Source organism: Thunnus thynnus, chromosome 9, assembly GCF_963924715.1.
Source record: "Thunnus thynnus chromosome 9, fThuThy2.1, whole genome shotgun sequence".
Classification (NCBI taxonomy): domain Eukaryota; kingdom Metazoa; phylum Chordata; class Actinopteri; order Scombriformes; family Scombridae; genus Thunnus; species Thunnus thynnus.
In genome coordinates, this window is record NC_089525.1 from 24950167 (window position 1) to 24969118 (window position 18952).

At 40.3% G+C, this 18952-nt stretch overlaps 1 protein-coding gene across 1 annotated transcript in view; it reads right to left on the reverse strand.

Moving 5' to 3' along the window:
* Positions 1-17971, reverse strand: part of slit3 (slit homolog 3 (Drosophila)) — a 260950-nt gene extending 242979 nt beyond the window's left edge. Inside the window, exons 1-2 of the mRNA XM_067599833.1 lie at positions 17066-17971; positions 594-665 (exon numbers count right to left, since the gene is read on the reverse strand). Of these exons, the coding sequence (XP_067455934.1) occupies positions 594-665; positions 17066-17256 (263 nt within the window). The 5' untranslated portion in view covers positions 17257-17971. The remainder of the gene's footprint in view (positions 1-593; positions 666-17065) is intronic.
* Positions 17972-18952: the final 981 nt, after the last annotated feature.

Here is an 18952-nt window from a genome sequence, read left to right on the forward strand (position 1 = left end):
TATATCTACATAGGGAGCAGGTCCTCTTCCACATAGGCCGCTATGTTTCACTGCCATGTTTCACCGCCATGTTTCACCGCCATGTTTCTACAGTAGCCCGGAACGGACAAACCAAACACTGGCTCTAGAGAGGGCGTTTTATGTTTTTCGTGAGTTTCGCTGCCACCGTAGGTTCTCTTACATGCTTGAAGGAGAGGGGAGGGGTATTCAGCTGGTTGCATTCTGCAGCCTCACTGCTAGATGCCACTAAATTCTACACATTGGACCTTTAAGTGGCACGTGCCAATGATTTAAGAGAATTTGTTGCATTCACTAATTTTTTCATACTTAGAATTTTCTCTGACTTGGAACGCAAGCAAACCTCACAGAAAACAGTTCAAGAGGTAGTATAAGATTACAAAAATGTTCTTGCATGAGGCCCATTATCTTTAGACATGAATGTTAAAACCAAAAGAAAAATGTAATGTAATCTGAATTGTTAAAGAACGTGGTTTGACAATCCCTGAGACCTTTTAGCAGCATTCTTTTTTTTTCACCACAGAATGTTGACAAGAAAGTAAAAAAAAAAAAAACAAAGATACAAACAAACTTACAGAATTCTGAGGTTCTTGATGCCAGAGAAGTCCACTTTAGTGATTCTGGTGATGTTGTTTCTGTTCAAATCCCTACAGAGAGAAACACAGAGGTTATAAATCTGACTTGTTTCATTAAAACAAGTGACAAAATTGAGTGCATCTTCATAGCAAAATATTTCATAACTTAAAAGTTAATGAATATCAGAGAAGATCTAGTCAGTGTGAACTTTTCTATCTGTGTATGTGTGTGTTCTCACTCAAATTAGTAAATGTGGTAGTATATGACAGAGCGTGAGAATGCCCTACAGCATATGAGGCCACACACATTCATGGAAGCACACGCACACACGCAAACATACAAACACAAACAAACAGAAACCAAAACACACAAACATCCCTACCATGCAGGCACCAAGAGAATTATGCACAAATCTTCCCGCAAAAAAAGTAGGATGAAATTATTTTCTCTTTCCATCATCAGAGTTTAAAAGCGTATCGTGTTTCCTGGCTGTCATTCAATCTGTTTTAACTATGGGTGCAATATGAACTGGCGGCCCCGAGTGTGTGTGTATTGACTGGTTCCCTTTACACGGGTATGCTGTTTATTGAAACGCTGTCGCACTGGAGGAATTAGGGCAAGAAAAAAAAACACACTCACACAAGCGAGCATAGACCAACAACACACACAATTTTCTCTCTTATTTCACACACACAACTCTCTTTCCCTCACACACACACTCACACATACATATAAACAGAGTCTGGTTTTGCCAAGGCAGCCCGCGTGTGTGTTTTTCATAATACACCTAAACATTTATAAATCTGATTGAAGACCATATTAGGTTTCAAAAGGTTTCCCCAAGCTGCCATGGCAAGGACCACTAATAAGAGCCATACCACAGCTTGAGACAGGGAGGGCTGCGCTTCCCAAAGCCCAAAATGGGGTCCTGGGTCCACCAGGGGTCCTCTAAAGAGCTCCAAGGTAGTAGTTCCAATATATCTAAGCTGATACAATGGGAGATCTCATAAAACGACTCTTGTGATCAAAGATTCCCACCCACTAGAGCAGCGACAGTGATGGAAAGCTGGACTAAATCATAACCAACAACAAATAAGTTCTCAGAATGAGGTCCCAGTCAAGTAAGGTTTCTATTTGAGGATCCTTGATATGAGAAAAAGAGAAGAGAAGAGAAGAGAAGAGAAGAGAAGAGAAGAGAAGGATATAAAACCTCTAAAAGATTTACAGTGGTGCATTGGTGAACCTTAAAGCAGCACAAATCTATAATTTTATACTAACAATGGATCAAATGTTTATGTGTGTTCATATGTAAAAAGGGTCCCCTGAAGTGACAAACCCACAGAGAATTATCACGCAGCTCTGCAGCTCTACAAAGCATTTTAACATCTTTTTAGCTCATTGGTTTCACCATGTTTTCCGGCCAGCAACTTTACTGTTTTTGCTCTCATCGGCACTGTTTCCAGACACAGAAGGCAACAGTTTTCCAATAAAAAGTTCAGCACCAAATACGGTAGCCAGATGAAGTTAGCAGCTAAAGTTCATGAACACAGTGGAGCATTTAGCAGCTAACGTTCCACATATTTTCTACAGGGGTCTATGGAGACCAAAGCAGTGCTAAAAGGACCGTGAATATGAGACTTACATTCACCATGGGGCTAAACCAATGCTAATGTTGCTCTGTGTCAGTTCTGTAAGCAGACTACTGTTAATATACTTGCCATAACGACCTTATAAGGTGATACTAAGTCAGTGTTGTGTTTTCAGGTTTTGCACAGCCCATAAGTGGTTAAAATCGAATAAAGTAGGTTTAAGAATCAGTAGGCCAGAGTTTTACTTGCCCTAATATATTTTCATGCACCAGAGGGCAATAATGGAGCTAACCACTTTCCCACTTTTTAAACAAGTAAAGTTTTACAATCTGTAGCTGCGCCTGAAGGGCTGCCCGTGTAATCACAAGTCCCTGGTTCAGGACCAGCCAGTGAGCTTTGTTGCATGTCATTCACCATCTCACTCCCGCCTCATTTCTTGTCAACTATCTAATAAAGCCATATAATGCCCTAAAATTCTTAAAAGTTTCACAATTTGTCAATGACAGATTCTGAAATGATCATTCTAGTACATATACAATTAAAACATATCAGATTGAAATGAACATTTTGAGAATGTGCCCAAAAACAACATTTGTTTAGACTCAAGTACCAAACCCCCTCGAGCAGCCATAGTAATAATGACAGCGAGGAGGTCAAAGTGTATGGTTGGGTCAACAAAGACAGTTTCTTTTAACCAAGTTGTTCTCTAACCGTAACCAAGTGTTTTTTATTATAAACATGACAGCGAAGGCAATTATTTCAACCGAAACCATGATTTTTCCCTAACCCTAACCAAGTTGTTTTTGTGCATAAACCTAACCAATGGCTAGGTTTATGCAGTGTCAATGGTGGCGGTGATGGAATCCGCACGATGGTGGCGTCTGATCAGAAAACACTTACTACATGTGTCCAGAGGGCATGAACCAACAACTAATTTTGAATGGTAAATGGCTGCATTTATATAGCACTTTTATCCAAAGACACAAACACACACACACAGATGGCAGCAAGCTACTATGCAAGGTGCTGGTGCAAACATCAGGAGCAATTTGAGGTTCAGTGTCTCGCCAATGGACACTTCAACATGCAGAAAGGATGAGTCTGGGATCAAACCGCCGACCTTCTGATTGGTTGACGACCCGCTCTACCCGCTGAGCCACAGTTGCCCCATAATTTCATTGTTTAATTTGGAAGACTTGTTGAAAATGTCGGAGCTGTGTATGTAATCATACATGAGCCCTCATCAACAAGAGATACAAGCAACAAAAGAATGCAAAATTGCAGATACCAGATAGGAAATTTGTGTTGATGTTGATTCTCATCCATTGCATTCAAGAGACCGGATAAGTCTTTGACAGCAAGCCACTTTGGCATCATCCAGACTAGATGCTGCTGGTTCTTGTCACAGGCTTTCAGTATGCTTGTAATTTCTGTTTCCTTGGAAAGTGAGGCAGCTTGGTAAGCCTTCTTAGACATGGTGAAAAAAATTCAATACAGCATTGATTTACCATTTTCAGCTTGGGGGAAAGAGCTGCTTCCATGATGAAGGAAAGTGATTTGTCATGTCAAGTATCCACTCACTTTTGAGTGATTCTGAGGTAGCATCCAAACATTTCCCATCACTCTACCTCCACCTCTCTCCACCTGCTCTCAGTCTCATCATAGTAATCTTTCCACAACTGGCTCCAATCTCTTCATTCCTTCTTGACCCTTATCTGTCTTAAATCTCTCCTCTTTCCCAGTTTTTGCTCTTTAATGTCAGTGTGTCAGACCTTCACATCGTGTTCTCGGCCTTCTTCTCCACTTTTTTTTTTCTCTCTAATCTCCCCCTTTTACAGTGTCTCCCCCTCTCTCAATCTCTCATGTTTTATCTTTCACTGTTTCACAGTTGACTAAACACTTTTTCTTCGCTTTCCTCTGCTTTTCTCTTTCTAATCTCTCCTCTTTTATCGCAATCTTTCACTCTTTTACAGTTGGCTACATTTTTCCTACCCTTCTCTTTTTTCTCTCCCTTCTCGGCTAATCTCTCTATCCTTATCTCCATCTTTCTCTTGTTCACAGTGGAAAATTCTGCTCTCTCACCAGGGAAACTGCTCTGAAGTCAAACAAACACTGAGGATACAGGGCCAGGTGGAAAGCGATGGCTTTGCCTATCTAACATGACAGCCTAAAAACTGAGGAAGTCAAGGCCACTGCCAAAGCAAAATGAGATATGGTGTGAAATTAAATGATAAATTTGTCAAATGAAAAGCACACCAATTGGTAGTGATTTATTGGGAAATAAAGAGCTGGGTAAAGTAATCAGTATTTTTCTTATCATCACTCATATTTTTTAGATAGACATTAGGCTACTACTCGTAGTACTACAGTAAATTCTACTACTGATGCATACTATGGATTTGGGTATATTGTGCATATTTGCTTTGCTTTTACAGTATGTGTATACAGTAGGCTATGTGTATGCATTCTCCTGACAATTGAAGATTATTAATGGATAAACATGGATGGATAGAATTAAAGCAAAGACACATAAATGAGGAATGTGACAACCACTTTGTTTAAGTCAGAGACGATTACTGTACATCAATGAATTTAACATTTATAGCAAATGGTTATAAAGTTTGATTTGGTAGAGAAAGCTGAGCAGCAATGTGAATTCCGCTGGGAGAAATAGTCTCCTCTTATTCACACATACATGAACACTAAATCTTACTCAAATCAATAAATCACTAAAAAACATAGTACTTAAAGAGAAATAGTGGGTTTTGGAAGGAACTGTGACTGCAAATGACATTGACATGAGTGTATAAGCAGAGTAATAGTGAGAAGTGTCATGGTGTGTTCAAACAGAACGTGAGGTGAAAAGTTGTCGCATGCAAGTTTGAGCGCTGGACCTTTTGTGTTTATTCAGCCCAAAACAGCCAATGTACTAACAGCATGTTGGCTGTAAGCAAGCTAGCAAAGGACATACTGACCATGTCTTTGGGAATGTACCTGTGTGTTTGTGTTCAATTCAGCCTCTGACTGAACTCAGAATTCACCAAATACTTTGACTCTTCCTAATATTTCCTTCCAGTATCTCTCCCTTTCTCTCTCATCTCTGTACATTTATGAAGCAGCTCCATAAAGGATACACACATGTTTTTTTGCTGAAATCGAAACATTTTCAACTTGGACCGCCCTGGCCAAGTTTGTGTCTTTCCATTGACTTTATGTGCAATTGTGGCGCCTGTAAAATTTGCTTTGCATTCTGTCTGAACACACAGTAAGGTTACAATGGCCCTGCTGTACATCTGCATGAATATGATTGAACACTACTAGTGCTACTACAGAGCTGAATGAGCCACTGATTGTGAAGCATGAATAAAGCAGCTGACACCAATCAGCTGATGAATGCTCAACTTCAAACCTCTGCTTGAACTGACACTATGCTCCATCATTAGCCTTTAAAGCATAACTCCAACTGCGTTGTTTTCCGGGTTGTTCAAATGGAAACGTCCACTCAGCCGTTAGCAAAAATCAGTGACGTGGATTAGAGCGCCGACGCTGTTTAGCAGAGTAGCAGCAACAGTGAGTGCTTAGTCTATCTCTATGACTGACATGGATAGGTGAGAGAGGGGGTTTATGTTGGTTTATATGTAACTTAGCAATGCATCATGCAGAAACCTACGTCAGGTAACATAGGCAAAAGGTTTTAGAAGGGCCTTGTAAAATGGCATTTTGATGCTAAAACGTACTTTGAACACAACTTGATTTTCAGATTTGAATACATATGGAACACTACTGGGAAGCTACAGAATGACATAAAAACCTAAAATAATAATAATAATAATAATAATAATAATGGACCTGCCATTTAAATGAAGATGTAAAATATCTCAAAACTTAAAAAATGCACAACCTACAGTACTTTTGCAGAAGTTGGTATGGTCATTCTTCCAAGTTTGGAAGCAAGACTCAGATAATCTCACTCATCAGACTTCACAACAGAAACTCTGGAGAAATCAACGTATAAAAGTTGGTTCAAAACGGGCACAGACACAGTGGGCTGCCTTTATACCTCAAACCAATATATTTATGATTCAGAGCATAAATGGTTAACCTCAAATTAAATGAATAAAATAGCCAATATAATTAGAATGAAAGGTCTGGTAATGCAAAATTAGTATCGCAGAGGTTGTGAATGACATCAAGCGAGTGAGGCAGCCATTTTTATGCACCTGGTCTGCTGAAGCTTGGATGTCTACCCCACCCAGCAGTAAAGCTTAACTTAGCTTTAAATTTAACTGACCAGCTGGCAGTCAGACAACTAACGAGTGGCTTTAGTACAAAGCCCTAACCATTGTTTGTTTCCATTACAGGCAGATGCAAGGCGTACGTGTGTGTGTGTGTGTGTTTGCGACAAGGGGATAAGGCAAGAATGCAAACAGCAGGTGTTCAGGGAATTAATACACCATACAACACACACACATACACACACACACACACACAAAGGCACAGACAGCTCTTCACCACATTTCACCCCAGACTACTGAAACCAGTGAACCTTACAGTCTGGCTGCCTTGGGCCAGCAAACTGGTTGACTTTACACATGCACGTACAGTGTGTAGGGGGCTGATTCAGTTAAAATACAGCTTTATTGGTTGGCTACACCACAGAGACTGAGAAAAAACTGAGAAATAACTATTAGAAAGGAATGTTAAACAAATGACAGATCAGGTGACAAAGACTCCCAAGAGCTCAATGGAATAAAAAGTTGGACTGACGGCTACTGTGGTAAACCATGAAATATTAAGAGAATACATGAGTTAAAATGTTGACATGTTGGGTTGCTGGCCAGTCAGTTGTGTTTCTCTTTCTCTCCTTGTCCCCCTGTCTCAATTTGTCTTGTTTTCGTTTTCTTGACCTATGCCCTTTCCTCTATCTGGAACAATGAGGAATAACGAGAAACTACCGCGAACAGTTTCCTCTCTATGTTCTTTCTCTTTCTGTCGGTCTCTGACACGGTGACATTTCCTCTTTCCACTATCTCTCTTTTTCTCTCAGTCTATTGCACCCTGCATCCTTATCTCTCTCTCTCCCTCCATCCTTTCCCTTTCATCGTTTGTTGTTCTCCGCTTCATTTCCAAATGCATTCACTTCCTGTCCTAATCTCCTGTTATTTTCCACAAAGCTCTTGTACCGCTTCACTTTCTCATTCCTCCTTTCTTGCTCTCCATCCTTCTCTCTCTAAGATAGGTATGCTCAATTTCGCTCTCTAAATCTCCCTGTTACCCAAAGAATCCTAATTGCCCTCTTCCTTTTCCTCTGAACTCCACGCTCTATAGTGTGTCTGTCACTAGAGGCAGGGGGCAGATGTCAAGCTGCTTCAAAATTAGTCTTCAGTTTAGCTGTAATTTATCCAGTTCAAGTGTTTGGGATGTGACATTTAACAATAACTGCTCACACTAATTGTAATATCACTTGATATGAAGTTGCTTGAAAGGCAAAAGGAAAATATCATTACGGAGTGAGGAAGTAGCTTAGCCTCATCAATCAGAAGACAAAAGCATCACATTTTGCTGCTAAATCTCTATAATGTATCATCTAAATTAAACTAATTAAACTTTTCAGCTGCAGTTTATATATCTAAGTATCAAAGTCACTGGAAGAACCCATCTTTACAGGAAAAAACCTTGACTAAGTCAAGTAGAGCATGAAATTACATGTTCTAAATGACCGTATTAAAGACTATATGTCACATGTATGCAAAGTTTTACATCAAACAGTATGATCATGTAAAACATTCAAAAGAAAGAAACATTATGTCTACATTTGCAGGCCATGTATTGTCTACAAGAGTTTACGAGAGTGTACAAGTTTTGGAAAATTTTGGGGGGTTTGTGGAACATTTGGTCTCCCGTGCGACCGTTTACTGCTGTTTTGAATCTCTGTCATAGTGATGCTAATAGGTAGTGAACTCTCTCCTATTACAGAACTTTCTCTGGGATACACAGAAATCATCACTAGGAGTATTTGGGCACACACACACGACAAAAGGCACGAGAACACAGCAGAATGAGCAAGTACAGACACACAGTCACAAGAGGGCCTCAGTTGAAGCTACCTTTGAGGACAGCGAGGTCATGTCCTTCGCAGGTTATTTAAACACTCGTACCAATCACCATTAATCTTAATATTTCCATGCCAAACATAGACAGTTAAAGATTCAGTATTTCACCACCAGGTTTATAATAAATATTTGTAGCATTTAAATGGAAAATGTTCTTAACAAAAGGTTTCTTCAAAAGTTTTTGAGTGCAAACTGATCCTGAATTGAACCGTTATGACTCAAGTCTCTTGAAATTTCTACAATCCTGCCCCTAAGAGGGCACATGTACAAATGAGAACAAGTTTTCCCTTGTGTCTTTTCCAAGAAAATACGAACCTACATGAACTCTGTTTTGCACACAAATAATGGTATTATTAATCTAAACTCAACTTTGCCAGTGATAAATTAATTTCAATAAAAAGAAAATCAAATCATTCAAGCTTGGTTACGTACCACCTGCAAGTGTGTAACGTGTTCACAGACAGCCATCAAATTCAGCCTCGGTAGAATTTACACAGCAAGAGCAAACATTTGCCAACACCACTGAAGTAAATCTTGTTTGGAAGACAAAGGTTTGCCTGGTGTGAATGGCTTTATTACCATAAGACAGTGATCCCACTGTTGGGGAGAGTGTTTCTCGTGTAAGGCTATGTGTATTTCTCAGAAACATTCTGACATTTAACATTTTAGCTGGCCAGGGTTCCTCACCCCACATTTGTCACGACGGGGAGAAAGTTACTGACTAGTTGTGCAGCAGTGTTTCAGTCTAGAATGCTAACAATGCTAAGAGAAACTAAACAAAGGCTATGAGAACTTCTTTCCCAGAAGAAGAGAGGAAAGGTAAGAGGCGACGAGAGAGGAAGAGAAGCAGGGACACTGGTGATAAAGGAGCTATTAGTCAGTAAAATATTTTCCCTACAGCAGACTGCAGACTGAAGGACACTCACTTTCACTCCATAAAGGGGAATCCTGTCTCAATGATGCACAATACAACTCCTATCTTCTCATCTTCACCTGACTTCCTGCCCAACTGCTTCTCATTTTCACACTGTGTGTGTGTGTGTGTTTCTCTCTCTGCTTTACATCTGTCTTCATCTTTCTATCACTTCTCTATTCTGTTTCTTCTTAAATCTCTGTCATGTTAATGCATCTTTTGCATTCAGTATCGCAAATTTAGTTAAAACTAATGGGAGCACTGTGTCTCTTGACTTTGTTCCATCATCTTTTGCTTTGTTTTCCGTCTGTCACAATCCATGTCTTTCTCCCTCATACTGTCTATTCAACGTTAATGCCAGTCAACCTCAGGAAATTCATAGTTTGGTGTCACTGTTAACCTCACAGGCTTGACCACATTAGGGAGTCGACTGCAAGCATCCCTTTCTTTTAAGGTCACGAGCCAAAGGAGCTGTAAACCAGCGCTGTATTTGGTTAGTTCTTTGGAGTTTATAGAGCTGCATTGCTTTTGTCTGGATTTACTGCTGCTGTACTGTAAGTCAATGGGGTGGGGGGGGTTGAAGGGTAATTTGGCCGCTGAGAGGCCACTTGACAAGAACAAGGACTACTGCTTCCTTAACATAGGCCAAGTCAGAAAAAAAAAAAAACAAGTGAATGAAGAGAACAAGAGAGGTAAGATGAATAAGAGACTGAGAGAGAGAGTGAGTGATAAGAGACAGATCATGAGAGAGACAGAGAGATGGAGAAACACTCACACACACACTCAGTGCCTGTGACTGGTTTCACCATAGCCTTTCAACCTCAACAGTCTGTCACATTGAGCTTAGCAGAACATAGGCCTAAAACAGAGAAATGATGGTGTAACTCACACTCTCATACCGTCCACACATACTGCATACACTGCTGCATGCACACAAATAAACACAAAGACGTATACACACACATGTACAGCGGGGGTGGATACACAGAAACACACACTGAGAGAAAGAAAGTCCCTGCAGAAGGGATATAATGTGTTGCTTTGGTGACAGTGGCCTAACAAAACAGTGGCATAGCTTGTTAACATCAAACGACTCCCAAGCGTACTGCACCACACTCACACGCACGCAAACCCAGACTGGTGACTGGCGTTGTAGTACGATGAAGTCTGAGGACTTCTGTTTTAGCAGAGAGTCACAGAAGGTCATTCGTGACTCGAGGTAGTTTCTATGTGACACAGTCTCTCGCTCTCTCATTATATGTCAAAGTTTCCATCTACAACCAATTGCATGTTTAATCCAGTGAAAGCATGAGAGTGCACTGTCCGTGTGTATGTGAGCCTGTACTTAACGATGACTGTGCACTGTATGTGTGTGGCTGCATCAATGAATTCTCTAATGTGTTTATATACATGTAGCGTATAGGTAGTTTTATATGGAATATAAATTAATCTTTTTTTATGTGTGTATACATGTGTGTGTGTGAGTGCTACTGTCTTTGTGAGGACCAGTTGTTAGACCTTGAGAGTCAGGAAATTTTTTGGCTAAGCCTGGGTCTACTTTAGTAGTTTTGGATATCATTCCTATCTGCAATATTAACAATGTGCACACTGTGTTGATTACTGTGATCTGATTATGTGGCAACATCTCTAAAAAGAGCAGCCAGACAATCATAAAGGTTTTAAACTAACTCCCAGGTTAGCAATAATAATAAAACAATAATCAGTCAAGTTGTTCACTACAAACAGAGCTGACACAAATGGTTGATTAATTGGTTAGTCGATCGACAGAAAATTATTTGGCAACTTTTTGGCTAATTGATTAATTATTCAAGTTATTTTTCATGCATAAAACACCAAACACCTAGATCCTAGATCCAGCTTTTCTGTCTTATGTAGTAAATTGATAATTCGGGGTTTGGACTGTTAATCAGAAAAAGCAAACTATTTAAATACAACTTTTACAAATTTTCTGACATTTTATAAACCAAACAATGAAGAAAATAATCTGTGGATTAATCAATAATGAAAATGATGGTTAGTCACCCTAACTGCTAACATCCATCACAGTTGAGTCCTTCTTTGTCATGAAACTTTGACCAATCATACTGTCAGTGCTTGTGCATGCAGACAGTGTCCCTGTCCCACGCTTGTTTATAATCTAAAATCTGATCATCTTGTTTCTCATCCTTTGTTGTACTGATGTTCCCAGATCTCAGCAATGAATGTGATACAGTGTAATCTAATGTAAATAGTACAATGTTATCATAAGTGATAGAATGATGTCCAAACTGTAAAAACAGGACTCAAGTTGGTAGAAACTAAAATTTTCCGAGGGTTAAGTTTAGAATTAGATTGGGTTGGGTTGAGGTTTGGCACAGTTGTGATAGTCAAGGTTAGGGATAGGGGTTAGGAATACATGATGTCAATGTGGGTCCTCACAAGTGCAGTACAACTATGTGCACATTCATGCAAAGTTTGAAGTGTGCACTTGTACATCTGAATATGTGTGCCTTATTTTCTATACGTATGCCAGTGGGTGTGTACAACTCCTTCCCTGTTTGTGTGTACATGTGCATCCTGCCATTTCCCAGAAGGGCAGTGCCCACCGTCAGTGCCAGCTGGCTGCCTCTTTGGCAGAGTCAGAGTCATTATATAGAAAGGTCAAGTGCCCACATGCTGGAGAAACTTGGGGAAGAGAATATCACCCACTGACCTAGAACTGGAGCCTAAATATTGGTTACCCTTATTTGTGCCATTTGGCATACCATAACTGAATCAAACATAGTTGGAAGGGCACAAAATGCTTACCACGAGATGGCCACAGATGATAGGCGTGACATTAAGAGGCTGCTTGAGAACAGCAAGCTCATTGTGGTTTTTACTTCTTAGTTTAGACTTGTCTGCTATTGCAGTAACACTCGGCCGCTCTTAAGATGCATCACCATCGTACCCATGTAACAGTAAAGGACACTCTTCAGTGAATGATGGCTTTTATTCAACAGTTACCAAGTCAGCATGTCTTCTGACTGAGACTTTCCTCAAAATAGTGTATATATACAGAAATACTGCACCAAAATACATCACTAATTAGCTCCCTGGTTCCCACAAAAGCTGGCAAAGTACCAATGGTCTGCTGAGATTCATGGGAATCATCAAAACAGTTGGAATATATCTCTGTCTTATCATACAGCTTAGTGGTGGCTAACAGTTGTATACAACACAATATTGTTTGTTCTGACTTCAGGCAACTGAAAGGAGCAGGTCCAAAACTAAAGTGAACATCAAAGTACGTCAGAGATTACAGACTGTTCTTGATCCAATCAAATTAATTAATTCAGAGAACAAGACCTGTGTCAACATAAATTAATTATCCTCCTTCATGTACAGGTTGGCACCAAAATATTCAAAGATCATACACAAACACACACACATAAAGATTCCAGTCCCACCATGGAATGCCGTTTCATAGCTGAGGGTGTGGTGGTTACATCGCTCATTGACCAATCAACACCAAGTTTTGATAAGAGCCAGAAGCAAAGGCTGGAACGTGTGTGCGTGTGTGTCCACACAGCAGTAAGATTCTAGTGTTGTGCGCACCGTGGTAGGTTGGCAAGCAGAGGGGAAATGGGAGCTGTGAAAACTCTACTGGAGAGATGCTGCTGGCAAACTGAAGGTGTGTGTGTATGTATGTGTATGTATGTGTGTGTGTGTATGTGTGTGTGTGTTGGAGGGGGACGTTAGAGAGAGAGCGGTGGAGAGAGGCAGGGAGGAGGCAAGGGAGAGAGGGTAGAAAAGAAGGTAGAGAGTGAGGTAAAGTTGAGAAAGAAAAAAAACAGTGGAAGGTAACAGATGGAGAAAAAAGGAAAGTAGAGGGATGGGGAGAAAGAGCGAGAGACGTAAGAAAGAGAAACAAAGTCGGGGAAGAGATGAAGAGTTAGGAAGGGAAATAAATAGAAAGACATAGAGAAAGTGCCAGATGAGGCTTGAGAAAGCAGAGAAGGTGTTGCTTGTAAAAAACCTGCCAAAACTTTCTCAAAGTGCCGTTAGCGAGGGAACAGAAAAATAAAAAAAGAATAAAAGGCAGTTAAAATCAGAATTAGTTTGTGTAAAGTTGGCTCAGGCAACTTCCAGCAGTGAACTCATTCAACCACACACAGGCTCACATACAGTGCATATATGTAAAGATCATACATATCACATACATCCTCATGTAACAAGCAACACACATTTATAGACATGTGATCACACACACACACACTCCCGTTCTATAACACAAACATCTCTTGATTGCAGCTCAACCAACTGAAGACCCCCTCTAGAGTTTACAGCCTTGAATTTCTCTACATTTCACAGCAGTAGGGGCAAAAGTATGGAATTCGCAGCTCTAAAAATCAACACTTCAGGGGGTGAGTGTGTGTGTGTCTGTGTTTGTGTGTGTGTGTGTGTCTATGCGGTCCCTGTAGGGCAGGTGTGATTGGACCCGGGAGAGAAAAGCCATCCCTGCTTTCCAATTCATTTTACTCAGCCTTGTTAAGCCTGTTAAGCCTCCCTCCCAAAACCCTCCACTCAAATTAGATGCAAATGAGGTCTCAAGTGGCTTCCCAAGGAGGACATTATGGAATTGACTGGCCTGAGGTAATCCGCAAGACTGCCTACGAGTGCATGTGTGTGTGTGTGTGCTGAGTGAATGATTGAGGCCACCACTGTTTTTCTCTTGTTAACCTTTCCAAATGCTCCATTTACAATAGCGAAGAAAACATTTCAACCTTATAAAACAATTCAACGTTATATACTGTATTTAATAAAGAGAGTAGGGACTAACTTTCCTGGTGCTTTGCATACTTTTTCAGTGTTACATTTCACTTTATCCAGGAGGTATTTCATCATCAAGTCTTATTCTTTTTTTTGTTGTAGCAGATTTCATGTACTTCCACTTACAATAGGGATTTTCTACATTTGTTTTCAGTAACTTCCTCTCTGTACATATGGGTTGAAACAGTGATAAGGAGAGCAGTAGAGTAGTAGCCAAAAGAGATTTTCCACTCAAGATAAGTGAGAGTCGTGCCCCTTACTCAAGCGCCACACGTCTTGCGGTCTTATTGCATTGCATTCTGGTGTGGTGGAGACAATTATGTCTTTCTCTCTATGGGTTTGTCCTTATGTGATTGCTTAGACATTTGAGTCTAAATAGTTAGTCTCGAAACAAGCTTGTGCTTTTTCAGTTAGCAGAGAACTAAAACTAACTGAAGTGGGACAAAAATGCAAGGTGTATCACATATATACATATGTGTAGAACCACAAAACATCAGTGTATTGTCCTGTTTTTCATTTGTAAACATAAGTAAACAGAGTCGCCTGTGACAAACAGCTAACCACATTAGAAACTGTGTATTTTGGCCAAAATTAGAGTGTTTGGAACATATTGATCATACAGTCTGACACCACAGAGTGGTGGATTATTGTGCAATAGTGATTTGAAGCTTTTGATGTTTCATTGTAATGCTTGTCAATCCAAGCAGACTCTGGTTCCCATCCTCTGTGTTGGAGGGAACAATACATTTTTCCATCCTATTGGTGGTTAGGAAATTATCATTTTATGAATGTTTTGAGACAACATGTATCTGTTTCCCCTCCCTTAGGCCACTACAGTGAACTACTCATCTGAAAAAACTGACACTGTCATAGAATCATTAATAAATACAATATTTTTTAAGGGTCACCATGAAACACTTTTACACAATGGATCTTAATAACTTCTGAGATGTTAAATGCTCAAGTCAGGCAAAGATCACAATAAATCTATCAGATAACCTTGGACATGTATGAACCAAATTAGCTATTTTAAAAACAAATAATTCAACAAATGTTACACTTGGTGTCTAAGATTTGTCGTCCACATGGATTTTATCCTAGATGTCAAACCCAATTCCCTACTCAGGGCAATAACGCTCATGTCTCTTTCCTAAAAGTTTCCCCATCTGCCGTAACCTTAACTGTAACTGGAATCTCATCCATTTTAATGTTTCCCATCTCAAACTCCCTAAAATATATCTGCAGAGAGAAAGAGAGATGAGGACAGGCAGAGAGGGGGAGAAAGAGGGAGGAAAAGAGCAACTCTTGGCCAAAGTCACAGCTGAAACACTGACCTGGATAAATCAGGGAAACATAAACACATAGTTTCTAGAGTGAAGGCAGTGGGAGGGGGCGCTGCTACCCCAAATATTCCACCCCGGGGACCCCAGTGAGAAGCAAGGGACCCCCTTATCCCACCTCCCCATCACAGCCCGCTCTAATTATTTATTTTCCTAGGGTATAAATGTCTTCGGGGGATTGCTGTGTAAAAGCCAACAGGTCTTGGGAGGTCACAATAGCCCTGTGGGATGGAAGAGGTATGGGGTTCGTTGTTCACACTCACACGTACACATGCAAGAAACACAATCACACATGTCAGCACAAACATGCAGACACAAAAACACAAAGACATACATGTAAACACACATATGCAAAAGCACACATACAAATCATACCTTCATATCCACCAGTACTACACACACACACACATGCCCCCCACTTCCCGCTGCAGCCTACTGATTGTGTTTGTTGTCTCAGGGTTGGGTCTGTTGTTGATCCCCTGCGGGGCTTTTGGCTGCTCCGTTATCATGCATAATCACTTCCATACCTTAACAGCATAGGTGTGTGTTTGCGAGTGCATGTGTGTGGCTGTGGGGGTGTATACGTGTCAAGATCAGGCTGGAGGTGGCAGCGGCGGCTGTCAGGGGTCCGTCTCTGCCTTTAGGGATGAATATCATTTCTACGCTAACTGTCACCAGGTTGCAAAAGCTCTGGAACTAATAATTTAGGAGTGAAATCTTTGTATATGACTTTTAAGCCAATCACTGGGGATCCAGTCCAGTTTAGAAAAGCTGTGAAAACTGTGAAAAACTTTGGAAACTCTTACAGAGAGCACAGAGGAATATAAAAAGATTTAAAGACCTCACTGCCTCTTCTCACCTTTCATTTGACCTGTTTTAAAAAAAACTTAAATAGCTACTCTCTAAAAGCTGCTTCAGGACTATTTTCAACCTTTTTCCATTCATTGGGGTTGACTAATGCATTTTAGGGCAGTTTCATGTCCACCATCTATTCAGTTTATCACTGTGTAATCAAAGTGGCAACATATGCTTGCAGCCAGGAGGTATACTTAACTTTCCCCAGGAAACTATCTCTTGTTTAGCATATTATAGGTGATGAGTATTTTTATTCCCAGTTTGTCAAGAATACATGTCTCTAAAAGGTTGAACACCCAGTTTTACTTTATACATATTAGCAGAAAAGTTTCTTTCTATGTCAAGTGAATGCAACAAAATATATCAAACTTCCTCAGAATTGTGAACCAATAAGGTTAACCAAAAGGAGGACAAGGTCTTTAAATGTCAAATAAAACCATTAATGAATGTTTCTGTCAGAAGTGTTTGGCTTGTATTGATTGACTCCGGGTCAGAGTCGAAAAGCGGTTCAATTTACCACTCAAGCACATGGATGCAACGATAGTACTCCTTCACAACAAAATTACTATAAAAGATCAAATAAAGAAGTTTTCATTCAGACGTTTCTACAGTAGTTAGTTTGAAATGTTGTGTTTCAGCACTTCTAGCTTTCTCCATCATCTCTGAAAATGTAGGTAACCCTGACAAGACAGCCAACCAACATGTTGAGTTTTCCATGTATATGCCACAAAATTCATATTAAAGGAAAATCAAAGCGCACAATAAGATCACAGGACACACTATGATGATGTTCAGGATAGATAATGACAGAACAATAGGAAGACTGTGATGAAATCAAACTTAGCCTACAGGCGCTCGGCATTCCTCGGTATTCCTTTAGGCACCGTCTTCAAACCCAGACCCTGGCAGTCCACATGCGACCCGGAGCAGCTGCACTTGTGTGGGCATCCATCCACCGACACAGCGCACACAATCAACGCGAAAATCAGAGCCCAAATCCGGCAGAGCGCAGCCCGCTTCTTCTGCCCGGTCGAAGGCATGATATCCACTGAAATTACTTCCAAACTGAAATTAATTGAAAATCCGTGGGGGGTAATTAGACGTTGTCGAAGGATCCCGAAAAAGTCCAATAGACCGTTTGATTGTGATATTTTTTTTTTAATGGGATGGGGATGGGAATTAAACGAGGAGCCGGAATCAAAATTAAGTTCGCTGTTGTAGAAGTTCTCCAAAGTTTCTCTCAAGAGACTCGATCAGTCAAAATCTCCTTAAAACGCTCTTTTGCCATTGAAGAAACGGAAAAACATGGAGAAAGATGAGGGATTTGAATGTGACACTTGTGGAGAAAAAGTTCTTCTCACCAAAGCAAAAAAAAAAAAAAAGTAACCGTGCGTCACTCAGCTCGATGCGTAAAAGTCGCCCCAAATGCCCCCCATTCACAACCCCTCCGAGAACTTATCAGCTTGATTCCTAAACTTTCCAAGGTGAAAATGTTCAGCTGGGGTGTAACCTCTTTCCAGGGAACTTCCCTCCGCTGCCAGGGGATAAAAAAGTGAGAGTTGCAGAGGAGTTGTAATCAGGAAAAAAAAAAAAAAAGTTAAGAGGGCAGACGCGCAACACAGACTGGTACGCCTGGAGGTTGTGCGAGTGAGAGAGGCAAACAGATTTGTACTTAGGTCTCCCCCAAAAATCCTCTCTCTATCTCTAGCCTTCTCCCTCCCTCCCTCTCTCTCTCTCTCTCTCTCTCTCTCTCTTCTCTCTGTGTTGATGTCACCAGAAAAGAGAGTGAGGGGGCTCCACAAACTTTCACTCGTCCCGTATCTTCTTCAGAGAAACACTATAAACTTTCCCACAGAGGAATAAAACTCCAAAACTTTCATTCCATGGCAGATTTTAGCTAATTTCCCAGCAACTCGTCCTCTTCTATCATGGCTCATATATCATCCTAATGATTTCCTTTGTGATTACATATTGGTTTTGAGCCATGTCTTTTTTTTTTTTTTTTAAATCATCTCTCCAAAATACCCCATGCATCATCCTCGAAGAGCTTCTTTGTGTCAATTAATGCTTCAACAGCCAGCAGATGATACAAAAGTTGTCAGGCAGATCAATCAAAACTGAATTACATGTGACAAATACTATTAAATTTATTATGACTGCAACCAACATAAAAACTTGGTTAAAGACCTATGTTTTTAATTATAAAAGCAAAGATTTCAGATGATGGATGAGATCACATGTTCACACCAACTTAAGTTTAACAGATCATTTGGTAGCAAGCAGTTTCAGAGTCCCTGCTCATGCTGAATCTATTTTCAGTCACAACTTTACCACTACAGACCAACAGTGCAATTCAAGTGCAAAGACTTCTCTAAGTCATCCGTTCAGCCCTTCTGTATGTTACAGAAGTGCTGCCGCCCTCTATTGGTAGAAAGGAAAACTGTCATAAACTAACAAGCAGAGACTCCTCAATTTGAAGTTAAGATTAATAAAATAATTAAGCTTCTCATTAAATGAGTGTCCTCTAGATTAATTCAATTCATTTGGGGAATTTTCCTCCAAATGTCAAAAATTTAAAAAAGCTTTTTCCTCGGCAGCGTCTCAGTCTTTAATGAACAGCGGGAAGCTCATAAATATTGTAAAGCCTGGAACCCAAACTGAGTAATTCAGTGTCTCATTCTGGGGCTCCAGCTAATTAAAACATTGGTTTCCCCGTTATTTGGAGACTCAGCGGAG